This window comes from Agrilus planipennis, unplaced genomic scaffold, assembly GCF_000699045.2.
Source record: "Agrilus planipennis isolate EAB-ADULT unplaced genomic scaffold, Apla_2.0 scaffold329, whole genome shotgun sequence".
Lineage (NCBI taxonomy): Eukaryota > Metazoa > Arthropoda > Insecta > Coleoptera > Buprestidae > Agrilus > Agrilus planipennis.
The window spans coordinates 9,389-36,179 of NW_020439029.1; the positions used below are offsets into that span (position 1 = coordinate 9,389).

General features: G+C 35.8%; 1 protein-coding gene across 2 annotated transcripts in view; it reads right to left on the minus strand.

Moving 5' to 3' along the window:
- Nucleotides 1–618: 618 nt before the first annotated feature.
- LOC108742345 (rap guanine nucleotide exchange factor-like) overlaps nucleotides 619–26,791 on the minus strand; it is a 76,487-nt gene continuing 50,314 nt past the window's right edge. The window contains exon 5 of one of the 2 annotated variants that reach the window (XM_018477526.1): nucleotides 619–1,095. In XM_018477526.1, coding sequence (XP_018333028.1) covers nucleotides 1,008–1,095 — 88 coding nt within the window. In that variant the 3' untranslated portion in view covers nucleotides 619–1,007. The remainder of the gene's footprint in view (nucleotides 1,096–26,791) is intronic. The other variant, XR_003231496.1, reaches the window with a different exon arrangement.

Below are 26,791 nucleotides of genomic sequence, written 5' to 3' on the forward strand. Positions count from 1 at the left end.
TTGAATCATTATTAATTTTATGCAAACATACATAAGTCAATAAATACAGATTGCACAAATACACCGTGTTCCTTAATAAGCAATGGAGGAAGACCACAGTGAAGTTAGCCGTTAATTTTATTCGTCCTTAATGGAAAAAATGTTATGTATCAAATCCGAATTCATAATCAATCTAATCGTGAATTATGTTATAATGTCATTGCTTAAAACAATACAACAGTATTAGAAAATACCACAAATGCCGCGGTAAACGCCATCTGTAGTACGATGCTACATTTTAGGATTACGTATGCTCCAACAAGGTCCATTTAAATATATAGATATCTACTTGCTGAAACGAATCCCGGCGTAGCTCACCTCAACGTGATAGGCACGTTACCATAATCGAACAAAATAATTCGAAATGGTCTGTATTCTGTCGAAACTGCCAGACGCGGATCGCGATTTCGATCTTTTTGGATCTCATCAGCGCGTAGCAGACAGCTCCCACAGAATACAGACCAACTTTTACCTGCTGTGTTAACAGCGCGTTTTAGAAAATACCACAAATGGTGCGGTAAACGCCATCTGTAGTACGATGCTACATTTTAGCAGGTAAAAGTTGCTCTGTGTTCTGTCGGACCCTACCATGGTTTTACCCATGAACCCCCTCGCTAGAACAGCAAGATGTTTATAGTTCTTTTCATACAAATTTCGTTTTTTTTCTTATTCAAAACTAACTAAAACAGTAAATGTTCTTGTAAACTATCACAGCAAATATTGTGTGCAGATAATAGACATTAATCAAATTAAAAATCACGTTGTTCAGGTATCAACCCTCTGCATGTGGCTTAGAATAAACTTTTACCGCACCCCCTCCTCTCTCTTACGGACAGCGCCTAAGAATGATAACATTCATATTTATTCTCATAAAACATGCAATATGTAAAAAGTTTCACAATGTGAAAGGGCACAAGATGACGATCTTTTTTCACCTGTAAAATCAATGAATTGGTACCTATCCAAATCTAGACACTTACCACAATCATCTCAGAAGGTTCCAGAACGAAGCACTCGTTTTGTCTACGAGCACTGCCCCCGGTCCTCTTGCCAAAACTGTAACAAAAACGAAAAAAAAAGCTGTCAATCAAAAAAGAGACATAAACGAAGGAACAGGATTTAACTCAGCCTTTTACACAAACATGCGTTAATTAAGTGCCTCACAACTTCCCTCAAATCGGATTAGGCACGAAAGATGTGGCTTGAAAATCCGATTAAAAGAATTCCCTGCTGCTAGGTATAAACATATATGTACGTAATTGCAACAGGGTTAATCAAAGTAGGTATCTCTACAGCATTTAATCAACGGTCTATTCTTCTTGCTTTACTTCTTTTTACCGAAGAAAAATTTCACACGAAACAACCCCAATAATAAGGGTAACTCCGCCATCAAAGAAGAGACATCAAACTAACATTGTAGAAGCAAAATTCTTATACCAATCTAATATTAATTCTCATTATTATTGGGTTGAACGATCTAAATATGTAATAATGTATTAAATAGTTCTTTAAAATTAAGATACAGCAACTAAATCTTCATACGTGAGGATCTAGCCGAGATAAAAATTGTAAAAGACAATTATTTATTATTGTTCTACAATAAAATCCAGCTTTGTTTAATGCTTCTTTTAATACCTGGTAGGCATTGTCATTATTCGCTATTTCTACAGATATATATACTGTTTAGTGACCAACGGAGAGCGTTAACAATAACTGTACAACGCTTAAGGACATATTAATCAAATAAAAAAAAAGCAAATAAACCAAAACGACTAAAGAAATCGAGATATATCCGAGTGAATTTATTTTTATCATCTTCCCTACCACTGCAAAGAAGCCATATGTAGAATACCCAACTGTATAGTCAGCATCAATTACCTACTGTAAATTCACTGCAACTATATCAAAGCTTTGCGATACACTTGTGCCCATGTTAATGGGCTCTGACTAAGCATTTCAAAATAGAAAATGTGAAATAGAGGCGCCAGGATGCGTTATTCCATAAGTTGCAGGCAGATTATCGATTGTCTCAGAGACACTAGAAGTCACATAAAGTTAAAATTCTCTCCTGCAGTTGTCTGTTCTACAGAAACTCCATAAGAAAACAACCCTTATGTGCCGCAACTTTCTTCTTATAAGAAGTATAACTTTCATTTCGATTTATTATTGTTCTATCTACTTATAATCCACACTCCACCAAAGCAGATTAGGCTTAATTAAAATTGCTTACTGTTTATAACACAAATTAGAAAAACTACAAAAAAAAATCAATTTCATAAGTGCTCATGGTAAATTTCGCATGTCGATGTTGCCCTCAACTACAAATTAAAAATAACATGCAAGTAACTAACTGGAAATATTGTCAATATTTTTAGAAATTTAATCGCACACATACACACCATGTGCACCATTATACATAATGTAATTATAAGGCTTAACATGTACTGAATTCAATTAATAGGGGTGACGGTTGTTGCTAAGGTCGCTGCCCACGTGTTACGGCACATGTTTGATGTATTGGATTTTATTCACAAATTAGCGTGATGCATATTATAGTTCAAAACATTCATTAGAGAAAGGCGATCCGTGGAGAAATCAGGTTTTTCATAAACAAATCCAAATGTCACTATATCAATCATGAGTATTACTTATCTGACAAAAGTAGATAATTTACCATCGGAGTTAACTAAATCACATTTAAAAGTAAAACAGTTAGCAGAGGAAATAACTAATTATAAATTAATGAAAATGAGAGATATAAGATATCGGAATTTAAACTTTTTATTGTAAATAATAAAATACTTTTTTAAAGTTTCATACATACTTAACATTATTCGCTATTTCTACTGTTTAGTTGAGTCGCCTTTAACAAAAGGAAACCACTTCCATGCTCACGAAAATTTAGAAATTCGAAAAAAATTGTTAAAGGTTAAATTGTCTAGAGTACGGCTCTGTACGAGAGCAAAACGTGGACGGTGGGCGCGGCAGATAAGAAAAGATTAAAGAAATGTTCGAAATATGGTGTTACCCACGATTGATGAGGGAAGATACGTTGATAGGACACCTTCTTGGGCATCAAGGATAAGTTGGAGACATATCAGAAGCAGAAACAGGAGTTAAGAGAAATAGAGGTAGACCTAGACTAGATTGAATGTGAGACCTGTGTTCTGTCGGAGCTGTCTGCGACGCGCTGATGAGATCCAAAAAGATCGAAATCGCGATCCGCGTCTGGCAGTTTCGACAGAATACGGACCACTTCGAATTATTTTATTCGATTAAGCTAACGTGCCTATCACGTTGAGGTTGGCTACGCCAGGATTCGTTTTCAGCAAGTAGATATCCACACAAGTGGACCTTGTTGGAGCATACGTAATCCTAAAATGTAGCATCGTGCTACAGATGGCGTTCACTGCGTCATTTGTAGTATTTTCTAGACCTTCATACATCTCTAGCTATTTGCTATCTAATCCAGATCTGCCTAGTCCAACTTAAATCCTTCTTCTGCTAACGTCTCTAAGTAATCTGTCATGTCTCCCCAGGTGTCCTACCAATCTATCTCGTCTATTTCTTATCGACTTCGATGACACCCTTTTAGATCTTCCTAAAACACCACATTTCAAACGCTTCTACCCTTTTCTTTTCCTTAGCGCTCTTCGTCCACATTTCACGCTATACAGAACCATGTCCCAAACACACCCATTTAATATTTTTCGAATTTCCATATTAACAAATCGTGAGCACAAAACTTATTTCTTTCCGTTATTAAAAGCGACTCTACCCATTGCTATTCTTTGTTGTATGTTCATATATCACTAATATAAATTCCATCTGGTTGAAAATGGAAGAGACATTCCGTTAGAAAAAATGGGAAACTTGACAAATAAAATTAAAATTGTTCTTTCCTGTGCCTGTCACACGGTAGGAAACGTGTTTAAGAAAAGTGTTGACAACGAAAACCAGATGTTTACGTAAAAACTTATTTCATGCGTAAACATAGGCAATGGAGGAGAAGTGAAGCGCATGGAGGTAATTTTCTTGTCGAAAGGAAACTGGAGCCGACAGGATCATTTATTTTATATATTACAATATCGTCAACATACCCTGTACTTTATTATTCTACTCAAAAATTCCTCTATATATATATATATACACATAAAGCAGTAGCAGATAATGAAGCTACTTCGAAGAGAGAGATTTTTATCTTTTTGGCGTTTGTATTTATTACTACCCATTAGACTTTTTTGTTTGAAAATAAATTAAATATTATAAGAGTGATGTTTGCAATAAATCTTCTCTAAAATGGATTCTAAATTAAAGCGATCTTACTCACTTACCCTGCCATGCTCAGAAGCTACCGCTGGGGTTGGTTATATGGAGACAATCCAATTTTATGTATATATAATAATATATTACTGGTAATAATCTATTTGACATTTTGTATTACGAAATTGGCCAATTTCAAGCACACAACTGTGAAAGTATCATCATAGTTTTTGATTTTTAGAAGTTAATAAATCAATAAATAAATAATAATAAAGACCTTTATCCGCTATATATTTACAATTCCCACACACAGTTAGATAAATTTTAATTTATTCTAAAATTATGTTATTATTTAATGTTGAATAAATTACTTGACTTGACAACAAAACAGCAGAGATTACAACACAATTACGTACTAGTTGAATTGGTGCAACTAATTACAATAATCCAACGTAACACTAATTTATTTATCGCATTATTCCTTTCACATCTAAACAATTTGGAATGAAAGCGATGGTGTTATAGGTGCAAGTAATTACCAAAAAGAAGGAATTTTGTATCAAGCATGGACATTATTGTTTATGTATATACAATAGGTGAATGTAAATAAAACACATACTTGTTAAAAGTATCTGTGCTACACGTTATTGTTGTACATCGATGTGAAAGAAATACACAGTTTTCTAGATAAATAAACTACCATAAAAATCTTTCTGAATGTAGAACAAAGTTGCTTGCATTATGATATCATCGCTATTAGAACAAGAAATACCTAAGTACATTACTGCATTAAAAATTGTAATTGTGATTTAAGTAACCAAATTGTATAAAAGCAATACTATTATCTCTTGTTCGTAGATTACGATGAGACGCAATTCTTTGTAGGGTTAATTCAATGTATTAGTAAATTAATTCACCAATACGTAGATTACGATATTTGCAATAGTTTTCCTTTTTCTAATGATACATATTTTGTTTTATTTCTGTCAACAGTTGAATGTTTTTTCTTAAAAAAAAATAATTCACTCTTATTGATAGTCTTGAATTGCTTAAAAGAATTCAATTTTATTTTCAGAATGAATACTACGAGATTCCAGATACTACTAGCTTTCTCCTAGTGATTTTGCAGCAGAGATCATTTTTGTTTAGATTCTGTAAAATGCAACAAATATGCATATCCATTTTGAAGAAACTACAAATATATCATCCTCTCAACCAAATATTTTGGAGTAAATAAGTCCTGTAACCACTGCAGCAGGAATCGGAAACAATTTAATAGACATAGACCAGTTTCCCATAGAAAATTTACTGAAATATTTCGTCAACTTAATTTTATAGGTCAACAAAGATAAGACGACTAAATACGGGTGATATATACTGACGAAATTCAAAAATACAATACACTTTTAGGTTAGTTAGTAAGTTGAAAGAAAAAAGTTTTATGCCAACTATATCTACTTATATGTAGAAAGACGGACAAAATTTTAAAAATGTTGGGGCACCTTATCTGTTCTTAATGTCTTCTGATTGACACTATTACTTTGTGATTGGTTCAGATATAAATTAGATCAGTTCGATAATACAAAAATTCAATTCAGTTTGTCGTTTAAAAAAAAAACGGATTATTCCAATAGATACACGACGTATATTTAGGATACGGCTGAGTCTTTTGTTATAAGGTAACAATACATTTGCTGAGCTGGCCCGGAATGGTATTCACAATTGACGACACCAGACGACGGCGACGACGTTATAGATTTCATTGTTCGCAGCATAACAATACAAATGTCCACATAAATACATACATACATACATAGTTACATAGGTGGTACCAAAGGTGCCCGGTTCCATTGACTTAATAACCTAATTAAAACCGATATTTATGTATTAACTTGTCGTATCCAATGTGCAACAGCTTCATCATCAATCTTCAACCGAAACATGCGTAATTATAAAATCTACTTCCTCACCGGTAACATTCTTCTGATAACTCTTTAATTCACACGGCTTTTGGTGAAATAATTCTGAGTTTATTGATTTCATTCTCAATCATTTGTCATTTTGCGAACAACTGAGACAAATGACGCACGCATTAGCTCGCTTAGTCTAAACGCACCTTTACAAACTTATAGAGAACCTCTATTACCTAGTAGATCTGATTATTTGAAACAGTGAAATAATTCTGAGTTTATTGGTTTCATTCTCAATCATTTGCCATTTTGCGAACAATTGAGACAAATGATGCACGCATTTGCTCGCTTAGTCTAAACGCACTTTTACAAACTTATAGAGAACCTCTATTATACTTCGTTTACTTTCTGTATCGATGTGACTTTCAGTTTGACCGGAGCAAAGTAGAAAAGAACAGCACTAGGCCAGAAAAGGAAGGAGACAACTCTCAGCCAAACTCTTAACCAGTGAGGAGCGTATAATCCGTACAGTACTGCACGAAAAAAATGACCATTTTATCCACTACAATTGCATTGCACAAATGTGCTGTTATTGGTACCATTTACTACTGAAAATATCAACGAGAAGTTTATTTATATTTGAAGACATATTAAAGGCTTTAACGCTTGTTTTCGACTCGCACTACTATTCATGATTGAACAAAACTTTTGGCAGGTACTGTATGAAAAAGTATGTTTAATGAACAAGAGTCGAGAGTATAATGAGATTTTTTTGTGTATATGTGTAAAGTATACCTACTACATCTGATTATTAAGGGCTGCCAATAATTCAGCACATATAATACACTGAACCAGGTGTCTAAAGCCATATAATCTGTTATTTGATGAAGTAGTAACTAGTTACGCGACAAAATCGTCTTTTCAAAGTTAACGACGTTGTATACGTACTATAATTGTAGTATGTACATGTTTCCTTCTAACAGATACATGAGTAATTTACTTCGAGTGTATGAGCTACATTTATGTTCGGTACGTATGTACATTAGCATGTAACCTGCTGTGAACAGGGTTCAGTGATTTAATTTCGATCTGCAAATAGATTGTTCAAAGCCGTGCTGTGCATATTACATTAGCAGCCCTTCTCCATCTTCGCGTAACTATTGTACTAAATAAATTTTACCGATAATAAAGGTGCGTCCAGATTAAGCGAACGAACGCCAGTCGCATCGTTAGTTTGCTCGTTGTTAGACTAAAAAACAAATGAGTTACGTGACATCGTTATAAATTCTGCCGTCTTTTACACTGATGTAAATCCAACGAACCATAAACTTTATTGATAAGTGTAGAGGTGATAAGAGGCGATCTGGATGCGGAAAATGAGGTTTTAAGGGGTGACTTAATACCGGCAATTTGTGATTTTTTTCGACTAGATTGAGATAAATTTGGAAGTATATTACCTAATCTGTAAGAGCGTTGCGTTGTAAAAACCTCGCGAAATTTCAAATCAGAATTAAAAACCCTTATCTAAAAAGAAAATACCACAAATGGCGCGGTAAACGCCATCTGTAGTACGATGCTACATTTTAGGATGACGTATGCTCCAACAAGGTCCATTTAAATTTAATAATTAATAATTAAATGGACATTACTTTATTTTGGCCAAATACTCGCGGGCAATCAACGAAGAATGCGCAAATTCCAGCCTGTCTCTACAAGTGTCAGCCCAAAGTGCGCTCAACCACTTCAGGACTGTCACTGCCTGATTGGATGAAACATCCTCACCATGGATGATGATACCAAGATATCCAGGAAAGAACGATTAGCATTACCTTCATCTTGGATTTGGACATTCTTACTTTCGTCGACTGCTGTTTTCCAATTTCTACCAAATATTGACACATAAATTTTATCCAAATCGCGGAGGTTTCAGACGGTTTTTTACGCCGGATTTCACTAAAACACTGTATCGCGTAACGTTGTTTGTGATTTGGGTAATTCATTTTTGCGACACCAGTAAAAAAATCTTACTTACGAAAAGCACTGATAAAACGTAAACGAAACAGACTACCAACTTCAAACTTCTACCGATACTAAGTCGGCAGAAACGTAAGTTCCAAGCCCGCAGTGTTGTTATGTGAAAAGTTTAGTTGAACTCCCGGAACTTAATTGCCGCACTCGTAATCACTCGGCTCTTTTGACTCCCTAGTGCTCCTCAGGTATAGCCAAGGAGCTCCTCATTGCTCCTGCGAGTGCGAGTGATACGATTCTTTCCTTTTCTTATCCCTTCCATTTCGTAGGTGAGTCCCCTCTTCCATAGCCGAACCCAATAGTATTGCGAACGTAGTCCGACATGCTACCCCTGAGCTGCGGGATGATCTTTAGAAAATTTTCGTAGGTATTATTTAAGTTGCGAGAGAGGTTTCGTTCATCTACGGCAAAACCAGACAAACTTTAACTTCGTAGGAGCCGCTACCTGATGGTAGTTTGGGTCACTCCATACCCTTCAATCAGTACGAGAGAGTAAGCAGTAATGGCCCATATTGCTTTCTCTTTTTCTTCTCCCTTCCACTCCCATATCAAGCCCCTTCATCCCGTAGACGAGCGAAGCCTCTCTCGCAACTTAAATAATACCTACGAAAATTTTCTAATGATCATGCCGCAGCTCAGGGGTAGCACGGTCGCAATGCTATGGGGTTCGGCTACGGAAGAGGGGACTCACCTACGAAATGGAAGGGATAAGAAAAGGAAAGAATCATCTCACTCGCAGGAGCAATGAGCAATGGTTATACCTGAGAAGCATTCGGGAGTCAAAAGAGTCGAGATTGCCCGGCTCTGGATTATACCAGAGTCGGACAAACTTTAACTCCGTAGGAGACGCTACCTGAGGTTAGTTTGGGTCACTCCATACCCTTCAATGAGTCCGAGAGAGCAGTAATGACCCATACTGCTTTCTCTTTTTCTTTTCCCTTCCACTCCCATATCAAACCCCTTCATCCCGTAGACGAGCGAATCCTCTCTCGCAACTTAAATAATACCTACGAAATAAGAACAAAGGCTTTCACGGCCTTTGGCTTTCCACGACAGTCGCTGTCGAGACATCGAGATACAATCTACGTTCACGTTGTCAACGCAGCACTACCACTGAAGATGTCAGCCGCAGTAGCTGACGAAACGTCTGGACCGAATCGTTCACTTAGACCACGGCCCTATAGCCCGAATCTTTTTTTTTTTTTTATGTTTTCGTGGAAGAGGGGAAATCTTCAAAAGACACCCAGCCGTCCGTACGACGAATCTGCATTCTACTAATACCTACGAAAATTTTCTAAAGATCGTCCTGCAGCTCAGGGGTAGCATGCCGGACTACGTTCGCAATACTATGGGGTCCGGCTATAGAAGGAAAGAATTATCTCACTCGCACTCGCAGAAGCAATGAAGACCTTCTTGGCCACACCTGAGGAGCACTCGGGAGTCAAAAGAGCCGAATTTGCCCGGCTCTGGTATATACCACACGTTCACCAATTTGCCGACAAGAAATGCGTAATTTTTATGTTCGCTGTAAATTTTGCTTTGCCTGTATACGAGTTACATCTTAAAAGCCCTTACAACACCATTTTTTAATTCCGCTGCATTTAATAGTTCTTTTTTTGTAAAGAAAATCGATATAAACACAACGATAATTGAACATCTATGTTATGTATAACACGACTAATACCAACGGGTTTACCTGTATACAGTCAACTTACTTTACTATTCACCCCCTCATCATCGATCTTCATTAACGCACCCTCGGCAAAATATACAACGGCTTCGTTTAATTATCTAAGTAATGGGACCAAGTAATTTATTGAGGATGAGCGAAAAAGAAAAGGAGAGAGACAGCGTGTGTCTCTTTTTTCCGGCGTTTGGAGAAAAAGGAAAACTAATTAATTTAAATCGTCTCGTTTCGAAATCGAGCGACATTGGGCGTACGTTAATTTGGAAACAAAGAGTAAAATTTAAGCACAGGATTACGTACTCTCTAATTAGACATGGAAAGAAAATAACAAAGCAGAAATGTTGATTAAAACTTTTTAATTAAAAATCGGAATCGGTTTTGTACTTTTGGATGAGTATACATACCTAAAAAAAAATAATTATGTGATGGAATGCTTCAAAAATGAACTTCTTCCTGTATAAAATTAATTAACAACTGTTTCAATTGTTAAAGTTTTAAGTCCTACAGAAAAAATAGCTGTTAAAATAACTTCTTCATTTCTATATTAAATTGCCTTCTCATCAAAACATTGCAATAGAATTTTACAGTGAGGAAATAACTATGCAAAAATAACATTGGCATTTCTTTTCTGTTAATTAAACAAATAGAAACTTCCACGACACTATTGTACTATTTATCGATGGGGGGCACCTCTACATAACACCGGAGCAATGATAAACCTAGGGATGAAATAGAAGAAACAAAAGTACTATTCATCAAATCATTTATTGAATTCAGCTCTTCATGTATTAATAAAAACATAAGCTTTCTCTGAAAAAACAATCATCATAAGGTCGTCAGTACTAAGACAGGTTGGACACGTACATGTTTCGCACTCGTACAGCGCCGCGCTCCAAACATACACATTTAACAACCTTTTTCGAATTTCTAAATTAACCGTTCGCGAACATACATAGCTGTGACTTCGTTTTGTTAAAGGCAAGTCTAGCCTGCGCTATTTTCTGCTTTGTATCCCTACTACTCCTTCCGTCCTGACTTTTCTGACTTCCTAGATACCTAAAATCAGTCACTTCTTATAATCTTTCGTCTCCTATCTTCTACATTCGCTCTTTCCTACTCCTTCCCTTGCATATCAGTATTTTTGTTTTACATTTATTTATTTTCATACAATACTATTTTGCCAGTACCGCTTCCATTTTATTTAAAGGTATCTGTCCTCCTTGCTAGATACTAATACTGCTATATCATCTGCAAATCTACGCATACTAATCTTTTGCCCCTGTATATCTATCCGTACAGTTGTACTGTCTTTAATGATCTTGATCGCGTCTTCGACGTATAGATTAAGAAGTAGCGGTGACAGTGTGCATCCCAGTCTGACTCCCTTTTTAATATTTACTTCTCTACATTGCAATCCCAGCTCTATAACTTCCCGTTGCTCTTTATACAAACTAAATATTACTCTTCTATCTTTTGTAACTCATTATACTTAATATCTTGTCTCAATTAAACATTGTCAAAAGCCTTTTCTAAATCTACAAATCCTATGTACGCACTCTTTCCTTTTTCTATCGTTTTCTCTATCGAAAAAAACAATACAAAACTTAAATTTATTATAAACGATAATATTAAAAACCGTTCTCGAAATAGATTAGAAACCATGTAGTAACAATATTTTCTCGCAGCGTGCCCGAACTCAAGAAAAATTATAAAAAAAAACCATAAAAGCAATCAATTTCCTCAAAAAAAAAAAAATAGGATTTCAATAAGAAGGCAATTTTTTACAACTACGCCACCTTTACACATCTGTCTTCACCTTCAGTACAACAACCGTTAGTCCACCTTAATTTTTTTAAAGGAAGTTTGAGATGCATTATGTGTTTGTATTTTTAAATACTCAACATGCAAGTACAAGCAATAAATTAACGGCGAAGAAACGATAAGAACTTTATTACACAATCCGTACATACGTATGGTCGGTAATTACAGGCTGCGTTTTCGACAAGCACACCGAGCACAGAACGGAAATCCGGAAGTTTTACCATTCAACAAAATAATCACGAAATGAAGTTATTTTTAAAAACCGATTCGAGAAACTTATCGTTCCTTCTTCGTAAAATGTTGCATCATTGGAACAATCGACAATGAAATTCGCGAATACAAACACTTTCTTTTTCGTCTGAATCAGGCGAGTCATTTATAGCGAAATTTTCGGTATTCGGTATAAATATCCCGATGTCCGGAATGACGTCGAAAGTGCGAAGCCCGATAATCGGGTTCCTATCCGCCATTGTTTGCTATCAAACATTGAATATGTCATCAGGTTTGTTTTGTATGTTTCTAGGCGATTAGGCGATTAATGGGTAAAAACATTGATGATAGCAGGTAGGTACTTGTGATAATAACATTAACACCTCCCTTTCGTGGTCTAATGTAGTGATTCTTAAAGTGATCTATATCGATCCCGAGAGATCAGCTTCGAAATGCGAAAGTTCCATGTTACAAGATGGAGGTCCCATTTAAGCAGATCGTGAACGAAATTTCGGCTTTCCATAAATAAAGTAATGAATCACATAACGGGATTATCGACCATCAGCGATATTAAAAAAACGGGTCATATTATAGGAAAAAGATAGGAATAAGCACTAACAAAGAACTTAAGATACAATTCAGAAAGGAATATCGACAATTTTGACTTCAAAAAGAAATAATATCGATTAATTATCCAGCTTAAAGAAAAACAAAACAAATTTGCTATCATTGATCGAGAAGATTTAAGGTTAAACTTGCCAAAACCGAAGCCAAATATTGACAAATTGTTGTTAAAGTATCGGGTTCACCCCTCCCATTAATAAACATTAACTTTTTTGTTATAATTTTACCACATTACAATTTTAATTACCTAATAAATACATACAATATAACAAGTATTTTGTTTACGTTTCCCCTCTATAATTAAATCCCATGGTTAAATCTACCAAATTACGTAGCATTAAAGTTAATAAATTTGTAACAATTCAATATTAGAAAGGAGGGGATCTACAGTACAAAAAAGTTTGAGAGTCATTGTCTACGGTTATTTCAATCGACAAAAGTTCTTTTATATTCTAGCGGCTAGGCGCAAGTTTAGCTCCAAATTAAAGTGACTAGAACTAAGAAAACGATACTCTATACAATACGTATAATTATGCTGATTAATAAATTAATACAACACCGCAAAGATAATTCTTCCTCAATTAGAGACAGCCACCCTATCCTTCCGGTAGGCGATTAAAAGTAATTAATGCACAAAATGGAAGTACAGTATGTGAAAAAAAGTTCTAGAGATGTACACGTTCAAATCATTGACCTGCACAAGTTCTCACAAATTACTTGCCTAGTAATCATCTCGTATTATAGAACCAGGAAGAAAAACAAATGCTGTTTAAGATTCATTTAGATGTGAAACTTCATTATAAAGAGACAACTTAAGTAACTAATATTTGCAATTAGCACTGAAGCGATGCTGAAATATTGGCAGTTATTAAATACAAAAGTAATAATTAGTTGTTTCTACATATGTTAGTGGTGACTCCTGATGGAATGAAACGGGAGTTCTGAAAATATTTACTAGGTAATTTTTCAGAGTTAATTGTACGACCTTCTCGAAAAAGCAGTGAAACAAAGTACATCAATTAGCTGGGTTGAATGCAGTAATATTCTAAATTTGCGGTATTATGCTAGCAGTTTGAGATTGATAATGTGAGCGATATGGATTTCCAAAGTAGTTCACCCCGCCAGAATTTTGAGGGGGGGGGGATAGGGTCCCTAAACGAGTAGCCACACTACCTCTTGTGGGCCCCATGAGGTCGCCCCCTAGGGAAAAGAAGGGGCTTAAGTAAGTTTGTGTTACTGGGCTGTTTTGTAGTCAATAACACTTTAAATTGCAATCGTTTTACTGTTGTTCGACTTGATGTGTCTGGTTTCAGTTGTTTTATAATAACAATATCAGGAAGTACACTTGTTGGTTCGTTGTAAATGTAAAAGATTTCATAGAAGGGGATAATTATTATAAGTTTTTTTTTATTTTATCGAGAGTATTTTCAAACGGATTTGCCTCATTAAGCCCCCATAAGGTAAATATAATTGTAAATTTATACATCTGTTAGGTTTACCCCTTAAAACCCATATGAAAAACCCATAAGGCAATCCTCATTTTAGTATCACCACTTTTTTTGGTGGGATTTTCACGAGGAATCTACGGAGAAATCCCTAAATCGGCATGACCCTCTCATTAGTCACATCAGGCGCGCACGCTCATGGGGCATGCCCCCTATAAATTCTAGTCGGGCATCATTATTCGTCTGTAACACCACAATTATAATAGTCCCTATACACACATAATTTGAGTTGTTTTTTATGCCCTTTCCAAACCGAAATCTTATATTTCCTCCTTCGCATTGTGGTCGTTTTCGTCAAGGGCCATAAAAATTGATCCTTTTACGTTAGATCCATTTAAAACGCTACAACCCTGCACCTATTCCGCTTAGCTTTTCCGCTGAAAGTCGATGAGCAACCTCGGTCCTTGGGTCTGACGCTGAACAGTAGAGTTTCTTACGTTAGTTTCCTTAACCCATTGACCCAGAAAGTTGATCGGCAATAAATGTTGACACGCATTTAGCTTGGCAGGAAACAAATTTCACTTTGTCTGCTGTATAGCGCATACGGGTTCTGAAGAATGGGCCATTAAGCTGTGGATGCCGAGTGTTGCGCACAAACTTACAAAAAATATGGTTTGTGACAGAACAATAAAGAATATTATCGCATGGGTCGTCAAGTTTTAACGAAAGAAACTTGCATATTCAGGTTGCTTACACATTTTTACAGTTTTCATTATTTAAATTATTTAAAATAAAAGAAGCATGAATTTAATCTTCTAATTCAAAGTCAATGCAACATAAAACACCAATAAAGCATTCTTTTTTAGCAAAGTACTGGCAAATAGCTTTCTAGCAACCAGAAGATAGTGTACCGATGAATAGCTTCTTCGACACCGCTATAGTACCGGTGACTAGCTTCTTAGTCATCGGTACAGTACCGGTGAGTAGCTTCATAGTCACCGACACCGTGCCGATGACTCAAAAGCTATCCACCGGTACTGTAGCGGTGACTAAGAAGCTATTCATCGGTACTGTACTGCTAAGAAACTATTCACGGGTACCTAAATGTTGTATGAAACATTATTGATTAGTGCTTTAAGTTATCCATAGAACATCTTGAATAGCTTCTTAGTCACCGGTACAGTACTGGTGAGTGACTTTATAGTCACCGGTACCGTACCGGTAAGTAGCTTCTTAGTCACCGATACCGTACCGATGACTAAGAAGCTATCCACCGGTACTGTAGCGGTGACTAAGAAGCTATTCATCGGTACCGTACCCGTAGCTAAGAAACTATCCACGGCTATCTAAATGTTGTATGAAACATTATTGATTAGTGCTTTAAGTTATCCATAGAACATCTTGAATAGCTTCTTAGTCACCGGTACAGTACTGGTGAGTGACTTTATAGTCACCGGTACCGTACCGGTAAGTAGCTTCTTAGTCACCGATACCGTACCGATGACTAAGAAGCTATCCACCGGTACTGTAGCGGTGACTAAGAAGCTATTCATCGGTACCGTACCCGTAGCTAAGAAACTATCCACGGCTATCTAAATGTTGTATGAAACATTATTGATTAGTGCTTTAAGTTATCCATAGAACATCTTGAATAGCTTCTTAGTCACCGGTACAGTACTGGTGAGTGACTTTATAGTCACCGGTACCGTACCGGTAAGTAGCTTCTTAGTCACCGATACCGTACCGATGACTAAGAAGCTATCCACCGGTACTGTAGCGGTGACTAAGAAGCTATTCATCGGTACCGTACCCGTAGCTAAGAAACTATCCACGGCTATCTAAATGTTGTATGAAACATTATTGATTAGTGCTTTAAGTTATCCATAGAACATCTTGAATAGCTTCTTAGTCACCGGTACAGTACTGGTGAGTGACTTTATAGTCACCGGTACCGTACCGGTAAGTAGCTTCTTAGTCACCGATACCGTACCGATGACTAAGAAGCTATCCACCGGTACTGTAGCGGTGACTAAGAAGCTATTCATCGGTACCGTACCCGTAGCTAAGAAACTATCCACGGCTATCTAAATGTTGTATGAAACATTATTGATTAGTGCTTTAAGTTATCCATAGAACATCTTGAATAGCTTCTTAGTCACCGGTACAGTACTGGTGAGTGACTTTATAGTCACCGGTACCGTACCGGTAAGTAGCTTCTTAGTCACCGATACCGTACCGATGACTAAGAAGCTATCCACCGGTACTGTAGCGGTGACTAAGAAGCTATTCATCGGTACCGTACCCGTAGCTAAGAAACTATCCACGGCTATCTAAATGTTGTATGAAACATTATTGATTAGTGCTTTAAGTTATCCATAGAACATCTTGAATAGCTTCTTAGTCACCGGTACAGTACTGGTGAGTGACTTTATAGTCACCGGTACCGTACCGGTAAGTAGCTTCTTAGTCACCGATACCGTACCGATGACTAAGAAGCTATCCACCGGTACTGTAGCGGTGACTAAGAAGCTATTCATCGGTACCGTACCCGTAGCTAAGAAACTATCCACGGCTATCTAAATGTTGTATGAAACATTATTGATTAGTGCTTTAAGTTATCCATAGAACATCTTGAATCGCTTCTTGATCACCGGTACAGTACTGGTGAGTGACTTTATAGTCACCGGTACCGTACCGATGACAAGACACATCTTTTTTTAAGACATTAGTTTTCACTACTTTGGTCATCATAAAATAAATATATAATTACTAAAACTATGATGAATCTCGCGTATGCATGTAGATACATATAACTTGCGATTATAAATTTTTCTTGTAATGACCGCGAAACTACAAGATTAAACAGAAACTTATTGACGACGAGAAGAAATTCGTTTTCATTTGATAAATTGTCCGGCATTTTAATGAGATTCCGACTTTTTACAGCCGGTATTATTGGTAGGTACTGAAGTAGCCATTATCGAAGAATAAGAAAGTCATGCTTGATTACCGTCATCGAGAATCGACTATCGCGGTTGGGTAATTAAGGGAATTGACTTATAAATTGCAGAACTCGGCACGTTATGTGTATGTACACACACAAACATATATATATTGTACACCGCGGGCACTCCTCCAATTCTCCGATCGATCGGCGGCATCATCATAAAAATGACATGCTCACCGTGTCCGCGTTTGACCGCAACCTCTGCTTCTACCAACCGTGGAAATCGAAGCAGTGAAAAAAAAAAAATGACCAAAAACACATCAATTGCTTTGCATTGAACGGCCATTGTTGGCGGAACGATGCCCACACGTACATACTCATCAGATATTGCTTCCATCATAACACACTAACGTAAGAAAGTTTTGGGCCTCCAATACTACCCACAGGATACACTTCATTAGAGTTCATTTTACTTCCATCATAACACACTAACATAAGAAAGTTTTGGGCCTCCAATACCACCCACAAGATTCACTTTATTAGATTTCATCTAAAAGTCCTAATTTTTCGTAACACTGCAGACATATAAAATAGCCGAAAGATACCATATGGGGAAATATAACCGAGAATTACTTTAATTTCTTCGTTTCCAAAATGGAAATCCTGATGAGAGTTAGATGCTACCAATTTCCTAGACGAAAGGTCCTGCGCATTATTTATGTATGCTCAAATGTACTCTCTGCATGCGTTAAAAAAGGATTTCTGTACTTGATTCCACACCACCCTGGGGTAGAATAAGTGGCGCATTTTCTTTACATAGTTTCCCCACTGGAGGCCTAATCTGCGTGATGAGGTTGAAGGCTGATTAGGGGTTTCTTTTGGATATCAAGTCCTAAATTTTCGACCTGTTTGTGTTTCATTAGTTTGTAATGTAAAAATCTTCTTGTCTGTCTGCCGGTATGTATAAGGTATGAGTGGATTTAACTCGCAAACTACGGGAGCGTTTACCATGATGTTTACAAAAATAGTAGATAATAACCTTCAAAATAGTTTAGTGTTTATTTGTTTGTGATATCCGAAACAGTTCCAATGTTATTGCAGTCTAACAAATCCAAAGTAAACCTGGACATGTCGAGGCACAATCTGGAATTCCATAAACCACACTATGGTTCTGGTGGAGTGATAGGGGTCTCGTTAAAGGATCTGGCGAACCATAGTCGAGAAGAGGGGTTGACACCTGAGCAACATGAATAATGATTTTTGTATTTTTGTGTTCAATTATCATGTAAAAGATCTGCTACTGTGCTTTTTACAACATGAAAACAAAAGTAGTTCTCATATAATGAGACATGCCAATTTTTTTTTCTTGTACTGTACAAAAAGCCTGCCTCTTCTTGCTCACTAATACATTTGTATATACTTACAAACATACATATAATATAATACTGTAATATGACGAAGCATTGCGTGGTGGAATGTTAAATTACGTGGCTACAAAAAACTTCTAGCCAACAGCAAATTACATGTGAAAAAGTAATTAAATGTTCCATTGGAGATATCTAGAATCGTGGCAAATCAGTTTGTTCAGAACAAGTATCAGAAACTACTGAAACCATCAGGTTTCAAAATAATAGACCATGATATTGATTGATAAGTAGCAAATTATACTTCATTTACTTTCTGTAGCGATGACCTTCAGTTTGATCGGCGCAAAGTAGAAAATGACAGCACTAGGCCAGAAAAGGAAGGAGACAACTCTCGGCCAAACTCTTAACCGGTAAGGAGCGTATAAACCGTACAGTACTGCACGGAAAAATTGACCATTTACTACTGAAAATAGCAACGAAATGTTTATTTATATTTAAAGATATATTAAAGGCTTTAACGCTTGTTTTCGACACGCACTACTATTAATGATTAAACAAAACTTTTGGCAGGTACTGTATGAAAAAGTATGTTTAATGAACAAGAGTTGAGAGTATAATGAGCTTTTTTTCTGCCTACCTACAATTTTTCCGGCGCGCATCCAAGACAGTGGAAGAGGCAGATCGCTAGAGAAAGTAAATGAAGTATAGCTCAAAATGAAATTTTTAAACAAATACAAAGACTACACAGCGGTGAGTGTCATCCAAAGTTCATTTATAGTTGACCCTGTCTACGACAAACCTAATAACGAATTCCACACATCACTTCGTTGCATCCATGATATCCAGGAATTGTCATGCAATATAGAGGAGAGACACTTCGTCGTCTCTACCATTTTCATATACACACACACATATAGATAATAACGTTAAACGGATCTCTCTCTCTCTGTTTGCTATGGATAGCACGACGCCTTCATGCATTCCGATCAGTCAGTCGAATCTTCCATATTTTGCATTCTGATTAGTTCAAGGAAATTCACGCGTCTCTTATTATTACAGTAATCAATATACAATAAAAACTACATCTATCAACAACCCATTTTGTTTGAATTATTGCAAGTATGTAATTCCGGAAATGCTTGACCCATAACTGGAAGTGGACAACTTCACCATAAATTACCAATCAAATACATAATTAATTTCATATTCTCGTTCTGACTGACAGAATTAGAAAATGGAAATTACAATGGAAGTATTAAATCTATTTGTGGTCCGTGGTAGGGCTAAAAAAGCATTGCTTTTGTAAGACGTTTCGACTGTCTCAATGACTAGTTTCAATTTGAAAACTGCTTCCGCGTGTTATTCAAGATCTAAAAGATGATAGTTTAGAACAAACAAAATAGCTCAAACCCCAACGCCAAAACACGACACTTTATTTGTCCCAGGCAATTTTTTTTCACTTCCGTCCCTGAAGAAGGTAATCTTGTTACCTCTCTACTTAATACCTTCCCCTTTTTAACCTTCCCTATCCATGGCATCTTCATCATTCGTCTATAACTCTATAACACCACATTTCGAACACTTTTCTTTTCCACCGCGCCCACCGTTCACATTTCGCACCCGTATAGCACCGTACTCCAGACATACACTTTAACATTCATTAACATTTACATCTCACTAAATATTTTATATTAGTTGTAATCACGGTTCTGTCAACTGTGCATTTCTTCTAGTTAAGGATTTATTCATTTTCAGTTCAACAAAAGACATCGTCGTACGAAGGCCATTATCCTAATGAAAAATGTCTCTTTTTTTAATCGCATTGCACGCGATTACGTCCTGGCATGCTTTATGAAGACCTTTTATAAACGAACACAAAATGAGTTCTTTATCGTACACCACATTGCCATACGTCAAGATATGTTGAAACAAATTTGACACTAACATAAATATCAAAAAAGAAACCTGATAATTCTGTGCAGGCGTGTGTTATGTTATTATTATAGTACAACAATTTCTAACGATAAAACACGTGTCCATTTACACATTTACAGAATTACACGACTGAGAAGCCCAAACAAACAACTAACACGGACTATTATTACTGATAAAGTGTATGGGTAGGTGGTGTTTACAAAAATGTTTAACAATTTCTTTGTTTGACAATTACATACCTAGAAGTAAAATAATCATAATACATCTAAAATCCAACCTGAACACCCTATCTGATCTGTCTAATTCACGGAAGCAACTTCCTTTGAAAGCAAACTTCTAACATTTACTTTCAAACTTCAAACCAGTTGAACATTAAATTTTTACTTTATTTACAATTTGGTCCTCGAAACTTATTTTTCGTGAGGAGTAAATATTTTAAGAACAAAACAAAGTTGATGCATAAAAGAAACCCTGCCAGAAAATTTGTAACAAAACAACTGAATAAAACACTCTAAATGGAATAAAACTCTGCAATATTTTGAATCAAATATTAAACTTTACTCTCCTGTTAGTTACTCGGTGTGAGGAAATTGAACAAGATAACAAAATAACGAAAATAACAATAACAATACATCAAAGTTGTGTGCATGGGGCTACAGAACATTAATAAGAGCTAGTTAATTTTGAAAAATTACAAACTTTTAAGCCTTAAGCATAGCCTACAGTATTTGATGTACTTATGTACTATAATAAACGTTGTTTTGAAGCATTTAGAATATTTGTCCTTTTGATAATTTTCGTTTCGACAGTTCCAGAAATAAATGGTAGAGAGATTAGTACATGTAGGTACATAAATGTGGTGGATATATCTGGAAATTATTAAAAATTATAAGTAAATGACGCATTCTATGTGTGATGTGCCAAAAGAATACGAAACATCACAAAGACTAAGACACCACAACAAACACGTACGCCTTATATAAAAGGCATTTGAATTTGCGTCACATCCCGACCGAAAGAAGAAAGGACACGGAGCATATACACACGTATGTATACAGTAAGCATAACGTCAACCCGACGACCTGTCGTAATCCCATCAAAATCGATTTACATGTCGACAGTGTGAAAGGGAACCTCATATCTTTGTTTCCCTTACATCAGCAGCAAGTGTGTGTGATAGCTCCCTGGGACTCCAGGTTTACAATTTCTACTCCATAATTTATACATGTATGTATGTATAAAACCAACATAAGATGTACCTACAGTGCCTTACCTAATTTTTAAAACATGCTTACCCTTGCTTCGAAGAAATAAAAAGGTGGTTAAGTGTAGAAATAAAAATGCTCACCTGAAACAAAAACGTACAATTACATTATGTAATTATCCGCAGGAGAATTTTAAACACACGATAGTAATTATCATTATCATCATTATCATAAGGTCTTCAGTCCTAAGACTGGTTGAACACGCACCTCCACTCTTTCCTATCCTAAGCTAATCATCCTAGAAACTAGAACATCCCACATCCTTAATTATTTGCAAATGGTAATCTAATCTAGGTCTACCTCTACCCCTCCTAACTCCCGTTTATGCCACTAATATATCTCTTCAGCCTGAAAAGGTGTCCATACAGTCCTCTGTTCTCCTATTCTTTCTAATACCTCTTCATTTCTAACCTTCTCAACCCAGGGTATCTTCATCATTTGCCTATAACACCACATTTAAGAGTTGGAAGATTTTTATTTTTGAATAATCAACACCGACGTTTCGCCTCTATTTGGGAGGCTTTGTCAAGGTAGCTTCTTTAGTTATGTGTTTGGAACATTTTATTCAATATAAAAAAGGTTTTTTAACAGGATAAGGACGAAGGCTGTGATAATTATAATAATTGTTACAGTCTTAATTTTAAACAACACTTGTATATAAAATTGAAACAAGTCACGTTGGTTGTACTCATTTTAGATCTAGTTCAGTTAATGTAATAAAATTATAGTAGACCACTATATACATATTTGTATGTCCTAGACATACAGTCAAAAAAGTAAGTCGAGTAATTTAAAAAGTGCAGGGTGACCGGCGCCCCCACCATTGTGAAAGTAGAGATGAATGAAATTATTACCTATTATTTCTCCTACGAAAACACCAAAAAGATACCGTATCATTAATAATGCAGGATAATAAGTAAAAATGAGACTCCGAAGTAGAATTAAATTCTCATCTGAATATTTCGACTTTGAAAACATAATCTACATTATTATCGACTTCACAACGATTGACTTGGGCAATTAAAAAAAAGAAAATTATACTTAAGTTAAACTTAGTAAATACTTATAATTAGTATCCAACAAGTGGTATTACAATTATTACATATTACAAACATTTAGGTTTGAGACTTACGACTCTTACATCTCATTATGGTTATGTGTAACCATATCTAAATATGTACGCATACACGTCTGTGTTCGTCGTTCAAATTACCTAAATTGTACTTGTTATTTGTAAATAATAGCCATTACGTAAAGTCGCATGAATAAAAACAAACTTTTTGTTTCAATGACCAATTACTGTACGTAAAAGTCCAATTTAGTTGTACATAATATTATGCGACAAATCTGGACGACATTCTCTAAATATGTTCGACGTATGTTAAACCACTGCTTCCTGTTGATTTAAATCGCGTTTTATTATTACGTGACATATGGATTTAGATTGCGAGAAGTTGAATGACACGCCGTATTCAAACGTAAGTAACAACACCTATGAACACACACATATAAATATATCATTACCATAGGAATCCTGAGCGCACATTCATATTCCTACATACCTTGTCGTTTTTTTTTTCGACCTTGGAAATGGTGTAACATATTAGCTATCAATCGTATCTGTAAAGTAAACGGAAAGAAACATTTGCAACGTTTGAACCAGAACTTGGTGGAAAAAAGTAAAAAAAAAAGGTTGAAACAAGTTAGACTAATCTTGTTTTTATTTTTGAAAAATTTGTTGACGTTCTTCAATGCGGATAAAATAATTCGAAGTGGTCTGTATTCTGTCGAAACTGCCAGACGCGGATCGCGATTTCGATCTTTTTGGATCTCATCAGCGCGCCGCAGACAGCTCCGACAGAACACAGACCAACTTTTACCTTCTGTCTTAACAAAGCGTTTTTTTTGTAGTATTTTCTAAAACGCGCTGTTAAGACAGCAAGATCGAAATCGCGATCCGCGTCTGGCAGTTTCGACAGAATACAGACCACTTCGAATTATTTTATTCGATTATGGTAACGTGCCTATCACGTTGAGGTTAGCTACGCCGGGATTCGTTTCAGCAAGTAGATATCCATATATTTAAATGGACCTTGTTGGAGCATACGTAATCCTAAAATGTAGCATCGTACTACAGATGGCGTTTACCGCGCCATTTGTAGTATTTTCTTCTTCAATGCGCTTCTAAAAGAATTTTCCAGTTTGACCAATATAGTACTTGTTTTGTTATTTCTATAGGTAGACGGTGTTTCTTCTAATCTAATTTGACGCAGTTAAAATAAATTGAACCGAATGCCACCATTTTGTAGGGATTTCGTGTTCATTTGTATTCTGAGGCCGCTCCCGAAAGGAAATCCCGTAAAAAAGTTACATTCCAGGGCCGTCGCGTAGTGTGTATGACAGGAAAACGTGAAAAGGGGAAAAAAGCGTTCATCATCTATCACTCTACTTACTTGTGGACGTGGGGAACGTCATAGGCCGTCACCATTAAAAAGGGAGGAAAAAATTTATCGCAAACAAACCTAAACCGTTAAGGGGTGGAAATAAATCTATCAATTTAATAATCTTCAAGATTCACTTACTTACTCAATAATAAAAAAAAAGATTGATTAGAGAGTGTTTCCACTAAATTAGATATAAGGTGGACGTATATTGGGTCTAATCGATATCCAGAATCCTCTTCCATCTTTTGCGCAATTAATAAATTTTATAAGCAACGATTAACCTTAACTTTAGAGATCAGAATATAAAATGGGACATCATGTTCGTCAACGAGTATACGGATAAATAAGAAAGGAAGTGTAGTCTCCATGTGAAATACCAATTAATTTCCCACGTTATGTAATGTGCTTCACCTTGACATACAGACGTAGAAAAACGTAATCGAAGAATAAGTGCGAAGAAAAAAAGGAAATAAACAAATTTGCCATGACTAAATTATACAATAACAACATATTTACATGTCCAATTTGAATATGTACAATAATTCTTGTATTGGAAACAAATATCCGAAATTAAGAAGCATTTCTTTTTAGAATTTGCTAAAATGTAACACAAAATGGTATGTTCAATACTATACTCCCAATATTAACCTTCTACTTTTCAGTTGAAGTCTTTCTAGTCCCACAGTAATTTTTCGAAACAACAAGACTCATTTAAAGTTAGCATCATACCTATGAGATAATTGGTCTATAGATCTGAGGGTTATTTATAGGGTACCAAACCCCTCAATATTGACCCACTGCATTTAAGCGGAAGTTTTTCTTGTTCTACAATAATTTTTCGTAACTAATCTGCCAGACTCATTTAAAGTAGCATCATACCTATGAGATAATTTGTCTACGGATCTGAGGGTTATTTATAGGGTACCAAACCCCTCAATATTGACCCACTGCATTTAAGCGGAAGTTTTTCTTGTTCTACAATAATTTTTCGTAACTAATCTGCCAGACTCATTTAAAGTAGCATCATACCTATGAGATAATTTGTCTACGGATCTGAGGGTTATTTATAGGGTACCAAACCCCTCAATATTGACCCACTGCATTTAAGCGGAAGTTTTTCTTGTTCTACAATAATTTTTCGTAACTAATCTGCCAGACTCATTTAAAGTAGCATCATACCTATGAGATAATTTGTCTACGGATCTGAGGGTTATTTATAGGGTACCAAACCCCTCAATATTGACCCACTGCATTTAAGCGGAAGTTTTTCTTGTTCTACAATAATTTTTCGTAACTAATCTGCCAGACTCATTTAAAGTAGCATCATACCTATGAGATAATTTGTCTACGGATCTGAGGGTTATTTATAGGGTACCAAACCCCTCAATATTGACCCACTGCATTTAAGCGGAAGTTTTTCTTGTTCTACAATAATTTTTCGTAACTAATCTGCCAGACTCATTTAAAGTAGCATCATACCTATGAGATAATTTGTCTACGGATCTGAGGGTTATTTATAGGGTACCAAACCCCTCAATATTGACCCACTGCATTTAAGCGGAAGTTTTTCTTGTTCTACAATAATTTTTCGTAACTAATCTGCCAGACTCATTTAAAGTAGCATCATACCTATGAGATAATTTGTCTACGGATCTGAGGGTTATTTATAGGGTACCAAACCCCTCAATATTGACCCACTGCATTTAAGCGGAAGTTTTTCTTGTTCTACAATAATTTTTCGTAACTAATCTGCCAGACTCATTTAAAGTAGCATCATACCTATGAGATAATTTGTCTACGGATCTGAGGGTTATTTATAGGGTACCAAACCCCTCAATATTGACCCACTGCATTTAAGCGGAAGTTTTTCTTGTTCTACAATAATTTTTCGTAACTAATCTGCCAGACTCATTTAAAGTAGCATCATACCTATGAGATAATTTGTCTACGGATCTGAGGGTTATTTATAGGGTACCAAACCCCTCAATATTGACCCACTGCATTTAAGCGGAAGTTTTTCTTGTTCTACAATAATTTTTCGTAACTAATCTGCCAGACTCATTTAAAGTAGCATCATACCTATGAGATAATTTGTCTACGGATCTGAGGGTTATTTATAGGGTACCAAACCCCTCAATATTGACCCACTGCATTTAAGCGGAAGTTTTTCTTGTTCTACAATAATTTTTCGTAACTAATCTGCCAGACTCATTTAAAGTAGCATCATACCTATGAGATAATTTGTCTACGGATCTGAGGGTTATTTATAGGGTACCAAACCCCTCAATATTGACCCACTGCATTTAAGCGGAAGTTTTTCTTGTTCTACAATAATTTTTCGTAACTAATCTGCCAGACTCATTTAAAGTAGCATCATACCTATGAGATAATTTGTCTACGGATCTGAGGGTTATTTATAGGGTACCAAACCCCTCAATATTGACCCACTGCATTTAAGCGGAAGTTTTTCTTGTTCTACAATAATTTTTCGTAACTAATCTGCCAGACTCATTTAAAGNTTTACTTTTTTAACGTGTTTTATTATTTTAATAAACAATTTTACAATTTGCGTGCACAGTTCCTATGTAAATTTTTCCCTCATTCAAGTTATAAATTTTGCTACCAGATGGTGTATGCCCATTTGACGGATCCCAATACAATAGTATCATAAAATTGAACCTACGATAATTCAACAATTTCTTACAAATTGAAACAAAGCTACCAAATATTAATAAAATTATGATTAAATATCGCAAAAACAACAGCTAAATTAATCAACAAACCTAAATTTCTAAAGTTGATTCAA